The following is a 22,357-nucleotide window of genomic DNA, read 5'->3' as shown; positions in this document are numbered from 1 at the left end:
GCTGATTTCGCCGACGCCGCTCGCAATGGTTCGGCGTCAGCACCGGCGTCCGCGAAAAATCGGCGTACCGGTGACGACGCCGCCATTGGAGATGCTCGGTGTTGATTTCATTTTGATTAACATTCATTCCAATGTTTTGATTGTTACAACATAGCAACAACATGATTAATGAGATTGTTACATGCTTGTGTGGATATTTGGTAGCAGTGCTTTGATTCATGAGTTGTAGTCTAATGAAATTAACAAACAAACGCTATTCATTAATCATTAGACTGAATTTAGAAGTGGAAATGCTTCAATTAAGGCTTTTGTCTGTTGGAGACCAAAAACTCAATTTTAAGAAATTTCACCCAGCCTAGGAGTGTTGAGGCAGAACAGATTGGGTGTATAAGTATCAACCTCTACTTAACGGTTTAAGTTCATCTTTCAAGTATTTCCCATGGTGTGTGCTTTACATGATATCAGTGGCTATTGTGGAGACAAGTGGTTATACTATATTATTGCATTTATACCTTCTAACTAGCAAATAACATTGTATTTCAGCATGATGTTTGAATGTTTCTATTTATTTACCTAATTTCTATGCATCTTCCATTTTCTTGGTGTAAGATGGATCGAACTTCCAAAAAGGACAAAAATGTGGTGCAAATGCTGGAGGAGATTATATAGAGTTATCTTGTTGTTCGACTATGTATCATACACCTGATACTCACACGATTGGGCCAGCACAAGAAGAGGAAGAGAGCTCAAATTGTACTACCTTATAGCATCATTGGCAGAATGCACACACAAGCGAGCCACATGAACAGTTACTTTCTGATTTTGGGTGTTGTATTATTTACTTATCTTCACCGTTGAAGGTTTGCAAATATTATTATCAATTATTCGGCAAAAAAACTTGTTGCGTATGGAAGCAAGAATGAGAACTTATTTGAACTGCTATACTCTTATCTTCACTGCCATCTGAATTGAAGGACTTGATCTTTTAATACTCTATCTTCACTGCCATCTGAATTGATGGACTTGACCTTTTAATTAATTCAATGTAGCTGATTACCGGGGACACTAGTAGATCTCCGAATAACTTTCTAATGTATCAATAATGTGTTAAGCTTTAAGCAGTCGTATCAGGCTGTATACACTATTTCTTTTACTTTGTATGCCATTCATTTCAATTTTGTCAGATAAATGAGAAATGTATGTAGATTTCTATGAAAGCTACTTGTGTACTCAATAACATAAGAAAATAAATTGTGATGGGAGAAGAGTAAAATTTGGGAGAATGTAATTAGTCTTCAGATTCATGAATTTACAAAGAGTGGAATTAATTTATTTATTGGAGGATAAAATTGCAAACACAAAAAAAATTTATGGGTAAAAATGTCTTTTCCGTATCCCACTTTTGGTATCATGGATACCAAACATCATAGACCAAATATCAAGAAATGATAAATGGAAAACCAAACAAGGAGCATCAATTTTTGTAAATTAAGAAATGGTTTAGCATTTCTTGCCCAACACCATTCATAACCATTTCTTATGAAATGCAAACGTATGATCCAAACACGCCCTAAAAGAATTACTGGGTGCAACTTACCGAGGCATAAAAAGGAACCTCAAATGTTTTGGGCATAACTTATTTAAACATAAAAACGGTATAACAACTATTTATAAAATAATTAAAATTTTAAATATGTGCTCTTTCGCGTTAATTGTCAGCTCTTTGAGAGTATAATATTATTAATATGATAAAAAAATACTCCATCAGTCTCACAAAAATATGTTTTTGTTCTTTTTAGTTAGTACCATAAAAATACATATTTTCTAAATTTGAAAAAAAAAATTCTTTCTAATAAAATGACACTCATTCTCCACTGATAATATTGTAGTTACTTTTTCTTTCTACTTCTCTCTTATTTTGCTAACTAGTATTAACACCCGAGCTATGCACGGGACATAAGAGTTTCAAATAATGAATATAAAATATAATAAATATATAGAAAATAAGAATTGGAAGCAATATGGAGATTTAAAAAAACAGAAATGTACTTATCTTGTCTCACTCAAAATGAAGAATTTACTACTCCCAAGTGAATGATACATTTATGAAATTTTAATTTATAATCTAAGTGAAGTAAAAGCAATAAAATTAATGACAAAAATAAGATGTGTGACCAATGATCTAAGAGTATGAATTAATTAGAATAAGCTATACAAATAAAGAAAATATGTGTTAGTAAAGATGTTTATTGAAAGTGCTATGCAAGTCATTAATCCAAATAAAAGGCAAATTAATATATAAATTTAATAGCTTAATTTATAAAAAATTAATTTGAAAAAAATATATGGAATATTAAACATATCCACATTAAATATATGAATAATTTAAATCATATAAAATTAAAACTTCTTTGAGAAGTCAAGTTAGAAAATTTGTATTATCCAATAATCACATTTTAGTTGACTGTTTATTTCTTTCTTTTAATTTCAGACCATAGCATAACTTGATATACATTGCCAAAGACTAAATGAATTTTTTATATTGAAAAGAATAAATTTCTTACTTCCCACCACAAATACGTATAAAAAGTAAGTTACTACTATCACTTAAAATAACGATAATATTTTATGCATCTTGTTTGTTTTGAATAATGTGAGAATTTACAATACTCTTTATATTAAGAAGTTATACAAACTTTATAAGTTAGATTTAATTTTAAATATATATAATGGCATCTTATTCCTTAGTTTAATCTATAAACTTAGTAGTATTGTTTAATTAGAGGCGAATTAAAATATAAGAACTAAAAACTGTAATTGAGTAAATATAGGATGGAAATTGTAAGAATTACATATATAAGTTGTCGTTTAGCTTGTGAATTAATTCGGAGAAAAAGTATTGCAATAAATTATTAAATCTCAATTTTAACCTAAATAAATGGAAGGCAAACTAAACTCTCTAGCACGATTCCAATTTAACTCAAATATAAGTCTAATTAATATATAAATTTAATAACTTAATTATAAAAAAATTTAATGGTAGTGCACTATTTAAATGTGTTTTTAAACTTCTTCAAGAAGTTAGCATTTTATTGGGCTATTATTTGTCCAATTGTTTTTGCCTTAAAAATTATTTTTGAATAGAAGACACCTCATCTTTTCATTTTCCCTCCGAAAAGGGCATTAAGGACTTTTCATCAAACTTGCACTTTAGATTAGGATAGATTGTGACTTAAAATTCATATCCAATCAAAAGTGTATATTCTAGTGGGACAAAAAGAGCTAAAGACAATGAAGTAGTACTACTTTATTCAATTGATACTAAAAAGGAATGATCCATCTTGTGTTTCTTAACAGTTACACTGTATGAGAATCAATCTTAATTCGATGGACTAACTCTGGAATTTTTTCGGGTACGTATATTTCAATACCCTTTATTATTTTATATTTTTTTGTTGCACATGTTGCGTATGTATATTTGATGAATTTAATTATTCGTAATGTTCGTAAAAAAATAAAAATACTCCTATTTAATGCTTCATTTTACAAGTACTGCTATTTAGATTAGTTAAATGAAGTTTTTGAAGAGTAATTCACTAATTGCCTATTGGGCTGACTAATTAATGGGTTGGGATGCCACCAGCAAACTACTAATTACGTGTGTTATAGTAATAAAGTCATTTTTTTTAGCCTTTTATAGTAGTAAAGTTATTTTCTTTTTATAAAAACTAACACATTTTTTATACTTATTGTTATTTGTTATTTTATTATTTCTACTTTTTCCTCTTTTCTATTTTACTAATTTTTTATTTAATACAGTATATCGATAGACCAATTATATTCTAGCATATCCACACACTAGCAAACATTTGTCATTCCCAAATGTTACGGATTTGCTAGCCATAGACCAATTATATTCTAAAACGTGTCGATAGCAAGAGAGCAAACTCCAGATGGCAATTAATTACTTTGATATTCGATGAGCAAATAATGATCCAGATAAAAAGAATTCCCAAACGCAACAATACACAATCATTCCTCTAGAGGCATCTCCCACTGTAGCCTGCATTTGTGAACAATGCCTGCTTTACATCTTCTGAACTCACCATTGCTCGTTGCTCAGCATCCTGAAATGAAGCATCCAATTCTCCATTAAAAACTAAAAAGGAAAATAGTGGCTGTTGAATGAAGGTACCTCATAACAAGAAGCTTGGAGAGAAAAATCGCTGAAACAGCTGATTACACATTGTTGTAAGTCGAGGCCTATAGTGTCGAGTGTGGCAAGCGTAGACAGCAATAGCCCCGGCTTCGCAGCACAACACACCTCGATTCGAGTATCCTCGCTTCTCCTTTCTACCTCAAACTTGATTCATAAATTCATCATGTCAAACTTGCGATTCACAACTGAAAAAAAATGAGTTTGGAATATGAAGTATGAATAAACCTTGGGAGGGTTCCTGAGCTGCATTTGGTGCTCCTTCACTTTCGCATCCACTCCTTCTTCCCTTAGCTTGTTAATCTTATCAAGCAACTCTCTCATGTAATCAATGGAGTCTCCCAGTATAGACGTCCTATCCATCTGATTCACTACACACTTTTTAGTCCAATATTTAAATATGAAACATTTTTTTTGGCACGTGATTTTATAAATTTGTCACCTATTTTTATTTTTGTCAATTTCTAAATATTTGTCACCTGTCAATTAGGCTATTTGTTATTTTTGCTAGTGGATCACGTGTTCTACTAACTCATCCACTCATATTTTATTAAGTAGGACGATCCACTAACTTTTTCAACCATTTTTTATTACATTTTTTAAAACTCATGCCGAATAAAATAGTGACAAATTATTAGGGACGAAGTGAATTGCATTGTTTGTGAATTAGGTGAATAGAATAAAATAAGAAAGAAAAGTAGACACATAAGTATTTTCAACATGTGACAAGGTTGTTCGTAAGTTATGAAGAAAAAATAAAGCAAAGAGAATGAAAAAGTATGAGATATGGTATTTTCATTTAAGAAAAAGTTTAATTATGATTACTTACCTTGCTAATCTTCGGTACGATCGACCGGAGCATGGATAGGCGATCGTTGAGCCGCTTCCGGCGCCGCCTCTCCGCCATCAGATTCTTCGACGGCTGCCCCTCCGGTTTCTTCGATTTGCTCTTCCTCTCGCCGCTAATTTGTGTATTCACTTCCATTGTCGCCGCGTAGTCTTCGTGAAACGACATTGGGGGAGTATCGTCCAAGGAGCCCAACTCCGGCGAAGTTAGGGCATCGAAAAAGGGGAAAGGATTGCCGAATTCCTGCGGCGAGAAGAGGTCTACGAATGAAGGATTGGTGGATGGTATGTAAAAATCTGGGGATTGAGTGAAGTTCCAAGTGTTTTGGAAGAATTCGGTTGAGAAAGATGAATTGTCGATTATCGGTGCCATCATTAATTCCTCTAAGAGACTGTGTTGAGTAGTAATCTCCATCACTCTCTCTCTATCTAAAGAATTACCAACAAAGGATGTGTGGGATTTAAGTGGGAGTTGGAAGAATATATATATAAGATGATTATTGACGAGATTATGAATGATAATTATAAAGAATAATTATTTGTGTATGTGTTCAATTCTAACTTGTGTTAATATAAGACCCAGATGGATTACTAATTAAATATATTAGGATGGAATCTACTTTTTCTGAGAAATTCCAATTTTACTTATATAATAATGATGCTCAGTTTTCCACTAATTTTCACACAGTAGAAGGTGAGCTTCGTGTACACTTGTATATGTTTTCAGTTTTACATAGAAATAGATTAATTGGAGAAAATAAATGTCTCTAGTAGAGTATTATAGAACTGAGGAGGGAATATAATTGTAAAAGGGATTATATTCTTAAGTCGCGTATCAAATGAAAGGTTTGACCCACAAATCTGTCTAAAACGAAAATGTTAAAGTTAGCATCATAGACTGCAGATTCACAGAATTAATAATTATCAGCATAAAAATAATTTGTTACTTTTCTTTCATTTTGTGTCAGTGCAGTATGTCAGTGTAGTATGTAGCAAGGAAGAAGATCAGGTTAAGATATCAGAATCATCCAAAGAAGGAAATAAGAATAAAATCAGCATAAATTAATTAGTATTGATTGAGTAATTTATTTCTTATGATTCTGTAAATCTTACCTTGTACAAGTGATGTAAAACTCTATTTAAAGAGTGGTAGTCAAAGTGAATAATGCAACACAATTTACCACAATATTCTTCCCTATACACTTCGTCCCTTCAACCATGCCTAATACCAAATTCAAGATGGTATCAGAGCAGGGGTGAGACTCAGAGAAGTCTCATCAGTGTCTCAGAACCAAACCCAAACCAAAAAGGCCAAGACTCGGCAACCTCTGTTCAAACCAATACCATGTCGGATTCCGACAAAAACCAACCCCAAAAACCAACCGAAAATGAGCAATTCGCTCGACTATTTGCTGAGTTTATGCGCACCAGCATCGCACAAAGCCAGCAAGTCATAACCACAATACCAAACCAGTCAGAAAATAAAGTTGAAACACAGAGAGTCGATACCTCACCATTGCTGATCGGAACCAAACTCAATGGCGAGAATTACTCACTCTGGGCCATCCACATGACGGCGGCAATCAGCGGGAGGGGGAAGATGTCTCACATAACTGGAGTCCCAACCCCTTCGGCTAAAACCGATCCAGCCTTCGGTAGATGGCAGCAAGGAGACCACTGCGTGTTCACGTGGTTAATCCAAAACCTAGATCAGAAATTGGTGAATCGGGTGTCTCAATACCCAACAGCCCGAGACGTGTGGAAGAGCTTGGAAGTCACATATGTAAGCGGAGGCGATAAAATCCAAGTATATGATCTATACACAAGAGCAAACAGGTTAAAGCAGACAGATGAATCGTTGGAGGATGTATGGACAATCCTAAATGATCTATGGGTTTCAATCGATCAAAAACAACCCAGTCGAATGAAATACCCAGAAGATATCGAAATCCACAATGCTGAGAAGGAATAACAGACGCTGTACCAGTTACTCGTTGCACTGAACGACAAGTACGAGGGAGTTAAGAAGGAAATACTCAGATTAGAACCACTACCGTCAGTAGAGGTGGCATACGGAATCCTCCGGCGAGAGGACACCAGAGCAAACATCCTGAAGGCAGGGGATACCGGGGCTGCCTAGGGAGTCGCGGCTGGACTTATCGCAAGACAGCCATGGATAAACCAATCCGCTCACCGCCCCTCCCCTCACCGAAGCAGTGGCAACGCAGGCGGGAATTGGAACAAGAAAACGGAGGAGGAGAAGCTACGACTCACATGCACCCACTGCGGAAAGAAAAAACACACTCGGGACACATGCTTCGAACTCCACGGCTAACCAGAATGGTGGGAGGAGCGGAAATCAAAACCATCACCTCGAGGAAGAGGAATGGCAGCCGTCGCGAATGGAGGAGGGCCGGTGGCCGTCGCGAATAGAGGAGGGCCGGTGGCCGCCGCCATCAGGGGCAACACTAAGGCCACGACATCCCGAGGCAACAACCAGCCGGAGGAAATTACCCTCGGAACAGTCTCCTTCGCTCACGGAGGAATCCGAGAAGACACGGCACAACAAATTGGAGGCGGAAATGGTGGAGGTAAACTAGGGTTTGGGGCTTTATTCCCAAGCCCTATCATTTTTTAGAAATTAGGAAAGGCACCCCACCCCACCCCATTAAATATCCTCATTCTCAACCCAAACAAATCATGAATTCCGAAAGGCACCCTACGAGTTTAAAAATTCCCAAATCTACCCCATTAGTTTGCAAAAATAAATTTCAGCCACTCGAGAATTTATCTGATAATCTGCCCGAATCATATGTTCTGTCCGTTTCCTCCAGTACAAAAAATAACAAATGGATTTTTGATTGTGGAGCCACAGATACCGTAACTTTTGATAAATCTGATGTCTCTAGCATGCATAGGGCACCAAAGAGTTATATTCAAAATGCAAACGGAGAGTTGACACCGGTAGTGGGAGCAGGAACTTTTAGAATTTCACCAAGTTTAACGTTATCTAATTGCCTGTATGCTCCCTCTATGTCACATAAACTACTCTCTATTAGTCATGTGACCAAGGAACTGAATTGTACTCTCCTAATGCAACCGAATTTTTGCCTGCTATAGGATATCAGGACAGGGAAGATTATTGGACGTGGCACTGAGCGAAATGGGCAGTATTATGTGGATGAGATAGATCAACATGGACATGCGATGGTGGCTCATGGGACAGCGGACAGGGAAGCTTGGTTGTGGCATCGCCGCCTAGGACATCCTTCATCGGGTTATTTAAAACTGCTTTTTCCTAAATTCAGTCGAGATTTGTATTGTGAAACCTGTGTTTTGGCCAAAAGCCACAGACAAACCTACAAATCAAATAACACTAGAGTTGATTCTTTGTTTGATCTAGTCCATTCTGATGTTTGGGGTCCCTCACCAGTTTTAGGGGGCAGGGTTTTAAATATTTTCTTCTCTTTATCGATGATTGTACTCGTATGACATGGGTATATTTTATTAAACAAAAATCTGAAACCTTCCAGAATTTTACACATTTTTACAACCTAGCCCAAACTCAATTTCAAAAAGCCATAAAAACCCTTCGATCAGATAATGGCGGAGAATTTGTGAATTCTGATATGAAACAGTTTTGCCACGACAAGGGCCTTGTACATCAAACTACATGCCCCTATACACCAGAACAAAACGGAGTATCAGAGAGAAAAAACCGAACCCTTTTGGAAATGACCCGTGCTATGCTTATTGAATCCAACACCCCAAGAAAATTCTGGCCAGAAGCAGTAGCCGCATCAGCTTACCTCTCAAACAGATTGCCATCAAGCTCACTAAACCTAAAAACACCTCTAGAGATCCTCTCGACTCTAGCTCAAATTCCCTTACCTCTAACTCTTCGACCGCGGGTATTTAGTTGCTCAGTTTTCGTCCACATTCCAAAACACGAAAGAACCAAACTATCCCCTTGTGCACTAAAATGTGTGTTTGTCGGGTATGGAGTAAACCAAAATAGATATAGGTGTTTTGATCCCAAATCTAATTGTCTGTTCACTACTATGAACTGCAATTTCCTCAACACAGACTATTACTTTAGCCACCTTAGCGGTCAAGGGGAGAATGATACTAGAATCGACTCACTAAGTTGGCCATCAGTACCACTACATCATACACCATCAAACCTTACAAAAGGAGTAGAGGAGGTCGACAAGATCTCACATATACAGCCCCCAACGCTCAATACCACTGTCCAGAATTCTCCCTCCCTGATATCCACTGTAAGTCCTTCTGCTGATGTTACTACACCAAAAAATACCACACTTGATTCCACTAACATTGTTACTGATGAGAATCAAGAGACAAGTACAGATTCAGGCGATGAAAACCAAGGCGAAACAGAGATTTGTACTTTGTTGGAAGAACAGATCAGTGAAGAGATTGGGGGGTATAAATTACCTTCGAGAGAAAACAGAGGAGTTCCACCGAAGAGATACAGCCCCGATATTCACACAAAGACCAAATACTCAAGAGCCTTCTTGGTCAAGAATCACCTCTCAGAAATGGCTCAGGCATTTGAATCAGCACTATATGAAGAAGAGGAAATCCCGTGTACAGTGGAGGAGGCTTGGAGATACAAACATTGGAGAGAAGCACTGCAGAAAGAAATGGGGGCACTGGAAAGAAATGGTACGTGGGAAAAGTGCATGATACCCGAGGGAAAGAAGGCAGTCGGATGCAAGTGGGTATTTACAATTAAACGCCGACCTGATGGCTCTATTGATAGATATAAAGCACGGCTAGTAGCAAAGGGATACACGCAGACCTATGGAATCGACTACGATGAAACTTTTTCCCCAGTGGCAAAAATGAATACCATCCGGGTTCTACTCTCAGTAGCTGCAAACAGAGATTGGCCCTTACATCAGTTCGACGTTACGAATGCCTTTCTACATGGAGAATTAAAGAGGGAAGTTTACATGGAGGCTCCCCCAGGTTTTTCCGATGGCTACAGAAAGGGAGAAGGGTGTCGGCTACGGAAAACCTTGTACGGGCTCAAACAGTCTCCTAGAGTCTGGTTCGGAAGGTTCACCGAAGCTATGGCAAAGTATGGGTTCAAACAAAGCAACTCAGATCATACACTATTCTTGAAGAAGAGGGACGGTCGGATAACATCTCTAATCATCTACGTAGACGATATGATCATCACTGGTGACGACCATGAAGAAATTGAGAAACTCAAGGAAGGTTTATCACAAGAGTTCGAGATGAAGAACTTGGAGATCTCAAGTATTTCTTGGGGATAGAAGTACTGAGAGTAGAAAGTGGTATCTTCTTAAGACAGAAGAAGTACATCCTAGATATTCTTGCTGAAACAGGACTATTAGATTGCAAACCAGCCGACACACCAATTCTGGTGAATCACGGATTACAGATTGTGGAAGGAGCAGAACCGGCAAACCAAGGCAAATATCAACGCTTAGTGGGAAAACTCATATATCTGTCTCATACAAGACCAGATATTGCTTACGCAGTAGGCATTGTAAGTCAATTTATGCACCGACCACAGAAGAATCATTATGAAGCTGCGTTGAAAATAGTAAGATATCTAAAGGGAACAGTTGGGCATGGGGTACTATTCAAAAGAAGTAAAATAAGGGGATCTATGGATACACCGATGCAGACTGGGCAAGCATTTCAATTGACCGGAAATCAACAGGAGGCTACTTCACCTTCGTCGAAGGAAATCTAGTCACTTGGAGAAGCAAGAAATAAAAAGTAGTTGCCTTATCGAGTGCAGAAGCGGAGTTCAGGGTATCAAAAGTGGGTTGATGGAAATATTATGGTTGAGAAGACTAATGAAAGAGATCGGACTACCACAAGGAAAAAGTCAATTGTTTTGCGATAACAAAGCTGCAATAAGATATCCAGTGCAACACGACAGGACCAAACATGTAGAAGTAGACTGGCACTTTATCAAGGAGAATATTGAGAATGGAGCTGTTGAACTCCCATTTGTACGATCCGAAGATCAATTGGCTGACATCCTTACAAAAGCAGTCAACTAAAAGAGTCTATCCAATATTTTGAGCAAGTTGAGCTTTGGAGATCCCACCACTCAACTTGAGGGGGAGTGTTGAGCAAGGAAGAAGATCACGTTAAGATATCAGAATCATCCAAAGAAGGAAACAAGAATAAAATCATCATAAATCAATTAGTATTGATTGGGTAATTTATTTCCTATGATTCTGTAAATCTTACCTTGTACAAGTGATGTAAAACTCTATTTAAAGAGTGGTAGTCAAAGTGAATAATACAACACAATTTACTATAATCTTCTTCCATATACACTTCGTCCCTTCAACCATGCCTAATACCAAATTCAAGATATACTTTGTATTCTCATTGTTGGTGTGGCAACTTGTACTTGTATTTGTCTTTTGTTTTGTAACTATCGCATATGTGAATCAAGTGTTAATGCCACGGGCTTATATTATTGATCCGGTATTCAATATATGCTCGTCAGTTTTGAAGTTTCGCTCCTGCAAAAAGTTGGTTTTCTTTTTGGGAAAAAGTAATTAATGCTGCAACGGCTTGCCAATCTAATTAATTTAGTTGGGTAATTCATATGTTTGACTTAACTTTTGTATAAGATCCACTATTCCCCCATTTTATATTATTTTAGTCAATTTGTCATTTTGATATATTATATAATAGTGGAGTCATTTTCTTTTTTTTTAAATAAAAATCAACATATTTTTTTTCATTTACTTTTATTTTACTCTTTTCTATTTTATTTTCTCTCCATCTCTCTATCTTTTCATTATTCTTCTTTTACTTAACTCACTTAACACAATTTTTCTTAAACCGCGTGCCCAAAAAACTGTCTCCATTACCAATTAAGGGAATACTATTCAGTGTTTATTATACAAACTAACTTTAATTGAATCCATCTACATTTGTTGCTTTTATGAACGCATTGACATTTGTTTTGATATGTGTGCAAGCATTTAACTTTGTGAAGAAAAATGAGAAATGAGTTAGTAGAATGTGGACCTCATTTTTATATATTGATTTTATAATACTTCATTCGTCCCATAAAAATATACACTCTTTCTTTTTTAGTTCATCCCACAAGAATATGCACTTTCTAACTTTGAAAATCTTTTCTCTCTAATGAGATGAGACTCATTCTCCACAAAAATTTTTTTTTTTTACTTTTTCTCTCTATCTCTTTCTTACTTTATCAATTTTCTATTAAAATTCGCGTCGAACCCAAAGTGAGGTTGTAGAGAACGTAAGTGTAATGAATTAAATGAATAATCTATCTTGCTTCATGTAACTAGTCATTTAGCTTTTATTGTATGAATAATATGAAAATGCAGCACGCAATCTATTGTTTAGTCTCTAAAAAGAGTTGAGTTTTGAGTACATGAGTTATGATGCATTTTTTATTGTTTTAGTGTCTAAAAAGAGTTGAATTTTCAGTACAGGAGTTATGATGCATTTTTTTTATCTACTTGGAAAAACAAATTATTGTTTAGTCTCTAATATATTATTTGTTACTCCCTCCATCATATAAGAATATGCACTCTTTTCTTTTTAGTCCGTTCCACAAGAATATGCACTTTCTAATTTTGGAAACTCTTTTGACTCTAATGAGGTGGGCCTAATTCTCCACTAACAATACTTTAATTACTTTTTCTATCTACCTCTCTCTTATTTTCCCAATTTTACATTAAAACTCGTGTCGAACCCAAAGTGTATATTCTTTAGGGACGGAGGGAGTATTTTATTAAACTTTATTTTACCGCCTCCTAGGCTGAGAATGCAAATATCCATATATTTCCATTGATTAGTATAAGTTAATGGAGTATTGGTCTTAATAAAAGGTGAATAGAATAAGTTAGTGTAATTAGGGTACACTTACTAAAAATAGTAAAAATGAAATGTGACATTTATTGGCGGACGAACGAAAAAGGAAAAAACGGGACATTTATGTCAAGAAAGGAAAAGAGAATAAACTACACACTAAGAAAGGAAAGAGGAATAAACCATTCTATTTTAGGTAGAAGAATCAAGATTAATAGGAAATTGATTCAATTAGAATAGATTGATCTTTTCCTTAGTTATCTCATATCTTTACCTATAAAAGAGGATGTATTGTACACAAATTGTAACAAGAAAAACAAATACAATACAATGTCTTCTACTACCAATCTCTCCTCTCTCGATTACCATCTGTAAGATGGTATCAGAGCAGGTTATCTCCTTTCTTTTCAGCTACTAACCCCTGCAAAACCAAATCACCATGTCAGATTCCGAAAACTCTGACACGAAGTCACCCCACAACACACCAAAAGTCAATTCAACCAACACAAACTTTCCAATGGAATTTGCTGCCCAATTCACAGAATTCCTCAAACAAAGTCTCAGAAATCCCGAAAACCGGACTCATCATCGACCTCCCAACCACCAAACTCAAACCAACCTGAATCCTTTGGAGAAATCTCCATCAAAACCAAACTCAATGGGGATAATTACCCCCTATGGGTCAATCTCATGGAACGAGCAATTGGGGGGGAAGGGATTGACCTCTCACATTGCTGGAGTTTCAAAACCTCCCCCAATTGACGATCCCGGATACACGAAATGGCAGTAACGGGATCACTGTGTATTCAACTGGATCATCAACAACCTCGAGACAGAACTTGTAAACGAGGTATCAAGATACGCGACAGCCAGGGACCTTTGGGAAGGTCTGGCGGTCACCTACGGAAGTGGGTCTGATCCATTTCAGATCTACGATCTGCACAGACAAGCTATGACAATAAAACAGGGAAACTCGACCTTGGAAGGCCTATGGAACTAGATGCAAGATTTGTGGATATCAATCGATACCCAAGACCCCAGCCCAACCGACGTGGGGAACTATAACAAGCGAGAACAGCGTCATCGCTTATACTAATTTCTGAGTGTTCTAGATGACAGATACGCAAACATCAAGAGGGAAATCATGGATAAGGACCCATTACCATCAGTCCGGAAAGCTTACGGAATGGTACGAAGGCAAGCAAGTAACGACGGCATTCTCGAAGCCACAGAACCACCAAACAACGGAATAGGCTCTGGACTCGCTGCCATCGACAGAAGCCGACCATCACCGCAGCCCAACCACCCGCCACACACATCCAATCGATCTTGGAACGGCCGAAAACCAGAGGAAGACAAAAGCAAGCTTACCTGCTCCCATTGTGGGGGAAAGAGGCACACCCGAGAAGGATGCTTCCTCCGAATCGGCTATCCCGAGTGGTGGGATGAGATGAAGAAGGCGAGGGCCGCTCGGAATCGGAGCCAAGGGGGACAGGCTGCCGTCGCCACCACTGACCACCCGTGGAGTCACGACAGCCAGGCGGCGATGCAAGGAGGACCGGCCACCGGTCTATCGCCGGGAATCAAGCCTGGACAGCCGCCAATCAGGGACTATCGCCGGCAGCGACTGGGGGCTGGGGAGGCGAGAACCGCGCCACCAGCGCCGGCACGACTGGTGCGACACCGGCGAGCAGCAGCGGCGCACCACCAGCGGGGAGTCACCCCGGAGAAGAAGGAGTGGCGATGTCAATTAGGGCATCTGGAGGTAAAGAGAGGTTAATCGATTTTAACCCCTCAGATTTTCAAATATCTTCCTTCTCACCCCATAATTTTTTCTTATTCAGTTTCGGCCCCCACAATGTTCCACATTTATATAATCAGCCCCACTCTACCCACTTATTGTTCCACAACCCCAAAAAATCCGAAAAACTCCAAATTAACCCCAAAAAAACCCACATGTTGAAATCTAAGGCCCAGGACAATGCACACTTTGATACTGAGCCCAATATAACATGTACAAATTCCTTCCAAGCCTTAGCACTCTCATCCACCTTCACCGAAACCCAAGAAAAAGACTATCATTGGATTTTTTTATTGTGGGGCCACGGATACCATGTCATTTGATGTCTCTGATTTTAAGAAAATTTCTAGTACTCGAAAAAAATACATTCGAACTGCTAGTGGGGAAATTGCACATGTTCAAGGGGCGTGAACTATTGACATCTCACCTAAATTGAGCCTTTCCAATTGTTTATACGTCCCTTCCTTGTCTTATAAGTTGGTGTATGTTAGTCAAGCAACAAGGGACCATCACTGTAACTTACTAATGCAACCTGGATTTTGCATTTTACAGGATACGAGGACGGGGAAGATAGTTGGGCGTGGCACTGAACACCGAGAACTCTATTACGTGGACAGGATGGCTCAACAGGGTACCGTGATGCTGACTCAAAGGCTGACTAACAGACAGGCCTGGCTTTGGCACCGTCGGTTAGGACATCCATCCATAGGATATTTACGTTTCCTTATTCCAAATTTAGCCACTACACATCCTTTGAATTGTGAGACATGTTTTTTGGCCAAAAGCCATCGACATTCATATAAACTCAATAATACTCGTGAGAAATCTGTTTTTTCCTTAATCCACTCTGATGTCTGGGGTCCCGCACCTGTTACTAGTGATAATGGCTTTCGATATTTCTTGCTATTTGTTGATGATTGTTCTAGAATGACATGGGTATATTTTTTAAACTCTAAATCCGAAGTTTTTGACAAATTTACCCAATTCTATAGCCTCATACAAACTCAATACAAACAGAATATCCAAATCCTTAGATCAGATAATGGGGGAGAGTATGTAAACACCAAAATGAAAAACTTCTTCCTTGAAAAAGGCCTTGTCCACCAAACCACTTGTGCTTATACACCTGAACAAAATAGGGTAGCAGAAAGGAAAAATAGGATACTCTTAGAAATGACCCGAGCCCTAATCATAGAATCCCATATCCCAAACTCCTTTTGGCCCGAAGTCGTAGCCACTGCAGTGTACCACCTCAATCGACTCCCGACCCATGCCTTACACTTAAAAACTCCCTTAGACTATCTCTCAGCCTATACAAGTATATACCATCATCTCTTACCCTCGAACCAAAAGTGTTTGGATGCTCAGTGTACGTCCATATTCCGAAATAAAACCGGTCCAAATTCTCCCCAAATGCTGTAAAATGCGTGTTTTTAGGGTACAAATAAAACCAAAAGGGATACCGATGCAATGACCCCAAAACACAACATCTCCATACCACCTTGAATTGTGACTTTGTCGAGTCCGAATACTTTTACCACCAACTTAGCAGTCAGGGGGAGAATAAGAACAGAGACTCGCTAAGTTGGATCCATACACCATCATCCCTACCTATCCCAAACCTAAACCAAGTCCAAAACCAAGCCCTTACTCCTCCCAGTCCAATGCCAGAATCTGCACTAGATGTCGGCCCGCCAGAGGAGGTTAGCATACCCGCCGAGCCGACCTCATCCCATGTAGAGCCCGAGAGGTTCAATGCTTCTACCCCACCATCATCTCCGTCTTCAAATCCTGAGGTAAGCTCCAATACCCATAACATTCCCAAGTTAGCACTGACAGTGTGAGACAGGAAAACAGTGAGGCTCCACAGGAGGATCCAAGAGCGAGTAGATCGAGTGGATACTTACCACCCAGGAGTACCCGGGGTATACCACCAAAACGGTACTCTCCAGATTGGCAGGGGCGGAAATCTAGATGCTCAATAGCAAACACTGTTCGAGGGCAATACACGGAGATGGCCCGGGCCTTCGAAGCAGCGCTATACGAAGAAGTTTATATTCCTCAGTCTTGGGAAGAGGCGATGAAGCATAAGTACTGGAGAGAGGCCATGAAGAAAGAAATGGATGCTCTAATGAAAAATGATACATGGTAAAAATGTAACTTGCCAAAGGGAAAGAAACCTGTAGGTTGCAAATGGGTGTTCACTATCAAACGACGAGTAGATGGATCAATCGAGAGATACAAAGCGAGATTGGTGGCAAAAGGATACACCCAGACCTATGGGATAGACTACGATGAAACTTTCTCCCCAGTAGCTAAAATGAGTACAGTTCGGACCTTGTTGGCCGTAGCAGCCTGTAAAGACTAGCCATTACATCAGTTTGATGTAACTAACGCCTTTCTACATGGAGAGTTGAAGAAGAATGAGGAAGTGTATATGGAAGTTCCCCCAGGATTCTCGGAAGAGTTTGGAAAAGGACAAGTCTGCAGGCTAAGGAAGACGCTGTACGGGTTAAAACAGTCACCCAGAGTGTGGTTCGGGGCAATTTTGCCAAGCCATGACAAAATATGGCTATAAACAGAGTAATGCAGATCATACTCTGTTCTTGAAGAAAAGGGAAGGGAAGATAACATGTCTAATCATCTATGTTGACGACATGATCATCACGGGTGACGACATCAAAGAAATTGAAGGACTGAAGAAGAGTCTGTCACAGGAATTTGAGATGAAAAACCTTGGGACAATGAAGTACTTTCTGGGTATCGAAGTCCTGAGATCGAAAAGGGGAATCTTCCTGAGACAGAAAAAATATGTCTTGGACTTATTAGCAAAAATTGGACTACTCGAATGTAAACCTGCCGAGACTCCGATCATGATGAATCACGGACTGAAAATCACTGAAGGGGCTACAATGACTGATCGAGAAAGGTATCAACGCCTTGTAGGGAAACTGATCTACCTCGCGCATACAAGGCCGGACATTGCATATGCTGTAGGAGTGGTGAGTCAGTTCATGCACAAACCGCAGGAAGAACACATGGAAGCTGCCCTCAGAATTGTACAGTACCTAAAGGGGACAACAATTTAAGGCATACTGCTCGAAAGGAAAGCGAACTTGGAAGTAGAGGGGTACACGGACGCTGATTGGGCCAGTAACCCGAACGACAGAAGATCTACAGCGGGATATTTCACCTTCGTTGGTGGAAACTTAGTCACTTGGAGAAGTAAGAAGCAGAAAGTGGTGGCATTATCTAGTGCAGAAGCAGAGTTTCGTGGAGTAAAGAGTGGAATCACCGAGATCTTATGGTTGCGAAGATTACTCACAGAGATTGGGTTCCCTCCGAAAGAGAAAAGTCGACTTTTTTGTGACAACAAAGCGGCCATTAGTATCTCTGAAAATCCAGTCCAACATGATAGGACCAAGCACGTGGAAGTCGACCATCACTTCATCAAAGAAAAGTTAGATGGGGGCATCATCGAACTTCTATTCGTTCGGTCCGAAGAACAACTGACGGATATTCTAACTAAGGCGGTACATGCCAATGTCTTAAAGGAAGTTCTGACCAAGTTAAGTATCGAAGATGCCGTTACTCAACTTGAGGGGGTGTGTCAAGAAAGGAAAAGAGAATAAACTACACACTAAGAAAGGAAAGATGAATAAACCATTCTATTTTAGGTAGAAGAATCAAGATTAATAGGAAATTGATATAATTAGAATAGATTGATCTTTTCCTTAGTTATCTCATATCTTTACCTATAAAAGGGGGATGTATTGTACACAAATTGTAACAAGAAAAAGAAATACAATACAATGTCTTCTACTACCAATCTCTCCTCTCTCGATTACCATCTTTAAGAATTTAATGGCAGACGGAGGGAGTATGTTATGTGGTACGTGAATGAGAACTGAATATACTCGTGCGCCTCTTGCATACCTAGGTGATGAATAAGCCACGTGCACGCGAAGTAGGGGATCACGGCTTCGACCACTAGCTGCGAAAGACGGTTATGAAGAGAGCTTATTATTTTAAGTTTATTTAGTCATTTACAAATCTTAATTATAATGTATGCAATTAGATGACGTGATTAAGGATGTTGATTTAGTTATGAGTTGCTTCATTAACTCTCAAGTTGAAGTTAAGGATTGTAGATTTTCATGCCGTGAATTTATTTGTTGTTCATTTTAATATAATTGAGTTAATTTATTTCGCTGGAAGTCCGCTAAATGGTTCATGGGGTCAATCTAGGGGTGAGCAAAAAAACTGGAAACTGAATATCCGAACCGAACTAAACCGAAATTTTGAAATTCGGTTCGGTTATTTCGGCTTTTCGGTTCGGTTCGGTTCGGTTCGGTTTTGAAAATACAAAAATTTTGGTTTTTCGGTTCGGTTCGGTTCGGTTCGGGCGAAGAAAAAAACCGAAAAACCGAATTATATATATATTCTATTAATTTAATATATTATATTATATATAATATATAGTATATTATTTTAATAAATTCTACTATATTATATATATTATATGTATTATTAATTTTATATTATATATAAATATTCTAATAGTATATATAAAATAAAATAAATTACATACATATATATATATTAATATTATATTTATTTTTTCGGGTTTTTCGGTTTTTTCGGTTTTGTTCAGGTTTTTTGGTTTTTTAAGTTCGGTTTTCGGTTTTTCGGTTTCGGTTTTGCGGTTTTTCGGGTTCGATTCGGTTTGGATTTTGAACTAAATTCGGTTTTTTCGGTTTTGGTTCGGTTTTGACAAAAAACCGAACCGAAACCCGAATGCACACCCCTAGGTCAATCTATGGTATTGCTATGATACGAATGGGTTGAGGAAATTAAATTCTTTGGTATAATCACCATGCAAAAATCATGTTATGCATCGCCACAGTGCGAAAGTAAGCAAGTAACGACCATTTTATTAACTTGAAAAATAATTGAATTAAATTTCAAGTATACTTTATATTCTCACCGCATACTTTAGCAATTCTAGGTGATTGACCACAATGCGAAATCAAATTATATAAGAAATCCCTTTTGCATAAATTTTAATGTTATGCTGAACTTACACTTTAAGCCATATTTCGTTGCCAAGATTCTGTCTGGTAAAGTAATCTGATTCCTTAAATTTTAAATTCTTGTGTTTGTTTCCGTTTTTAATCAAACTGGAAAAGTAATCAAAATCCTGAAACAAGGAAAGTTAGTACAACTTTCCAGGATTATGAATCCTAACTTTTCTTAGGTATTCTTTTTCCTAGTTTTAGGATTCTTACATATTTAATGCAATATAGTACAGTTTATTATTATTATTATTATTAGTATTATTATTATTATTATTATTATTATTATTATTATTTTTATTATTATTATTATTATTTTTATTATTATTATTATTATTGTCATTATTATTGTTATTATTTATTACAATGTTTTAAAAATAATTTAAAATTATAAACCATACTTAATTTCAGGATAATAAATAACTATAATTTATATTATTAAAATTATAACTATATTATTAATATTTATTTTTATTTTTATTTTTATTATAATAATAATAATAATAATAATAATTTATTAAATAACTAAATATAATTATAATGATATAATAATATAATAATTATTAATTTATAAATTAGTAATTAACAATAAAATTGTAGTGAAATTTTAAATTATAAAATTTATTCAATTAAAAATTAAGTAAATATAATGATAATAATAATAATCTTATTTATTATTATATATTATGATAAGTATATTTTTAGTTTAGTGTTTAAATCAAATATATACTTTCAAATCTTGATATTTTCCAAACACGGAAAAGTAAAGTTATTAGAAATCATATTCCCGGGATTCATTTTCCCAGGAATCATTTTCCTTGCCAACTTTACTTTCCCGCCAACCAAACATGGCCTAAATGTCATATATAATGCTTGTAATATTCGAGGTATCCACTAATTAGACTTTGATATAGATATCAGTTGTTAAATTTAAAATTTTACCGGTTTAAATATTTAATTTTTTGGATTACAAAATCATATCACACCGGGTATTAGATGGAAGTTAAAAGGTGTATATAATTCATGTCCAACCGCAATTAGTTTGGGGCCTTTTGAGAGTGACTAAAAAACAAATCTGTTTGAGCTTGACCCAAAGCGGACAATTTTTAACTAATATTGCAATCGACGATCCTAACAATCGTTATCAAAGCCCAGGAGTCATGGGTCGGGCCTAGTATGACTAAAGGGTCGGGCCAGGATGACCCATGATCGAGTTGGGCCCAGGATGACTCAAGTTTGAGTCGGGCTCGTAGTGTCTCGATGTGTCGACTGTCTGTTCTCGATGTGGTCTCGGTTTGAGAAGAGGTTTGTTGGGTTACAAACCCATCCTACATTGGGTGTTGAAGGGAAGTTGGAAGGTGTGTATAATTGATAAGGATCCTTGTGATTTGATCTATGTGATTTACCCAAGATTATGCCACAAGTGTTGATCTACCAAATAAAGACAAAATCAAGCACAGATAAGGTGGATCTAGCCTAAAAAACTAGACCCAAAACATGAATTGGATGGAAGATGAGAAATGGAAGAATGTGTAAATGATGAATAATTAGGATTAAAACCATATGACATTAACCAAAAAGATGGAGACAACCCTAGGCAACTTTCATTAATTCTAATCACTCTTTGATTCCACTACTCAATCGTTACACTATCATAGATGCATACTTCTACTTGATTCAATCAAAGAAAGAAAACAAGCAGCTTACAAAGTAGGAATTGCATAAACCCTTCCATAAAGGAAAACTCACAAAGGAGATACAATATCAAATCATCAAAGTCCCCTCTCAAAATGATACAAAAGAGCATTTATAGTTAAGGCTTCATTCCCAAGAAAAAGAGTCCTAAAAATCTAAAAATAAAAGCATCGGATAAAACGCCCGGTCGGGCATTCGGGCAGTGTTCAATCGCCCGACCCGGCCGAACTCTTTGTAATCCGCAAGGTATGCTCCCATTCGCCCAGCGCTGGATAGGGCGGAATTTGGGCCCCCACGATTTGCCCGACCGGGCAAATCCACTGTGCTCTTTTGAGCGTGTAAGAGCATGGTCTTCACAGCGAGTTCCACCCCTGGCTTTGACGATTCTTCGTGCAGTCGATGATCTAACATAATTATAATTTCATTTCATTTAAAATATTTATGTAAAATAAAATTTATTACTTCTTTATTTTTGGATTAATTTTTAAAAAAAAATGAGTAAATTCATGATTTTTGCATTGCATGATCTTAAATTTTATTTTTCCACTTTAGTTATTGATAAGGCTCGTTTCATGCATTGGTTTTGGGTGATATTACATGCTTTTTTGGGGAGATAATGATCAAATTTGAGCTTAAGTGTGCAGATATTTGTTGGGTCAAGTAGATGCTGCAAATTGACCGAGCAGATTCAAAATGAGCAGAAAAGGAGTAAAAAGTGTCAAAAATCCGCTAGGTCGAAGAGAATTATCAGGAGAGCAGGTGCGTAAAAAATCTGCCGGACCTAAGAACGCACACAAATTACCCGGAGCGGGGAAAATGGAGCAGAAAAAGTGAAGAAAGGAGCAGATTTAA

At 37.4% G+C, this 22,357-nt stretch overlaps 1 protein-coding gene across 1 annotated transcript; it reads right to left on the bottom strand.

The window, feature by feature from the left end:
• Positions 1 to 3,952: 3,952 nt before the first annotated feature.
• Positions 3,953 to 5,569, bottom strand: LOC121770670 (transcription factor bHLH93-like). Its single transcript, XM_042167435.1, has 4 exons — positions 5,046 to 5,569; positions 4,445 to 4,579; positions 4,196 to 4,363; positions 3,953 to 4,127 (listed from the first exon to the last, which is right to left on the bottom strand). Exons 1-4 carry the CDS (start codon positions 5,475 to 5,477, stop codon positions 4,041 to 4,043), a joined length of 822 nt encoding a protein of 273 aa, XP_042023369.1. The 5' UTR covers positions 5,478 to 5,569; the 3' UTR covers positions 3,953 to 4,040.
• Positions 5,570 to 22,357: the final 16,788 nt, after the last annotated feature.

This window comes from Salvia splendens, chromosome 16 (assembly GCF_004379255.2).
Source record: "Salvia splendens isolate huo1 chromosome 16, SspV2, whole genome shotgun sequence".
NCBI lineage: Eukaryota > Viridiplantae > Streptophyta > Magnoliopsida > Lamiales > Lamiaceae > Salvia > Salvia splendens.
This window is presented reverse-complemented; position numbering and strand designations above follow the sequence as displayed.

Bases quoted from the DNA above. Each gene is read 5' to 3' on its own strand.
- LOC121770670 (XM_042167435.1), bottom strand. From the start codon at position 5,477: ATGGAGATTACTACTCAACACAGTCTCTTAGAGGAATTAATGATGGCA. The intron at 4,580-5,045 runs GTAAGTAATCAT...GTAGTGAATCAG, and splicing joins TCGTACCGAAGATTAGCAAG to ATGGATAGGACGTCTATACT. The intron at 4,364-4,444 runs GTTTATTCATAC...TTATGAATCAAG, and splicing joins AGCTCAGGAACCCTCCCAAG to TTTGAGGTAGAAAGGAGAAG.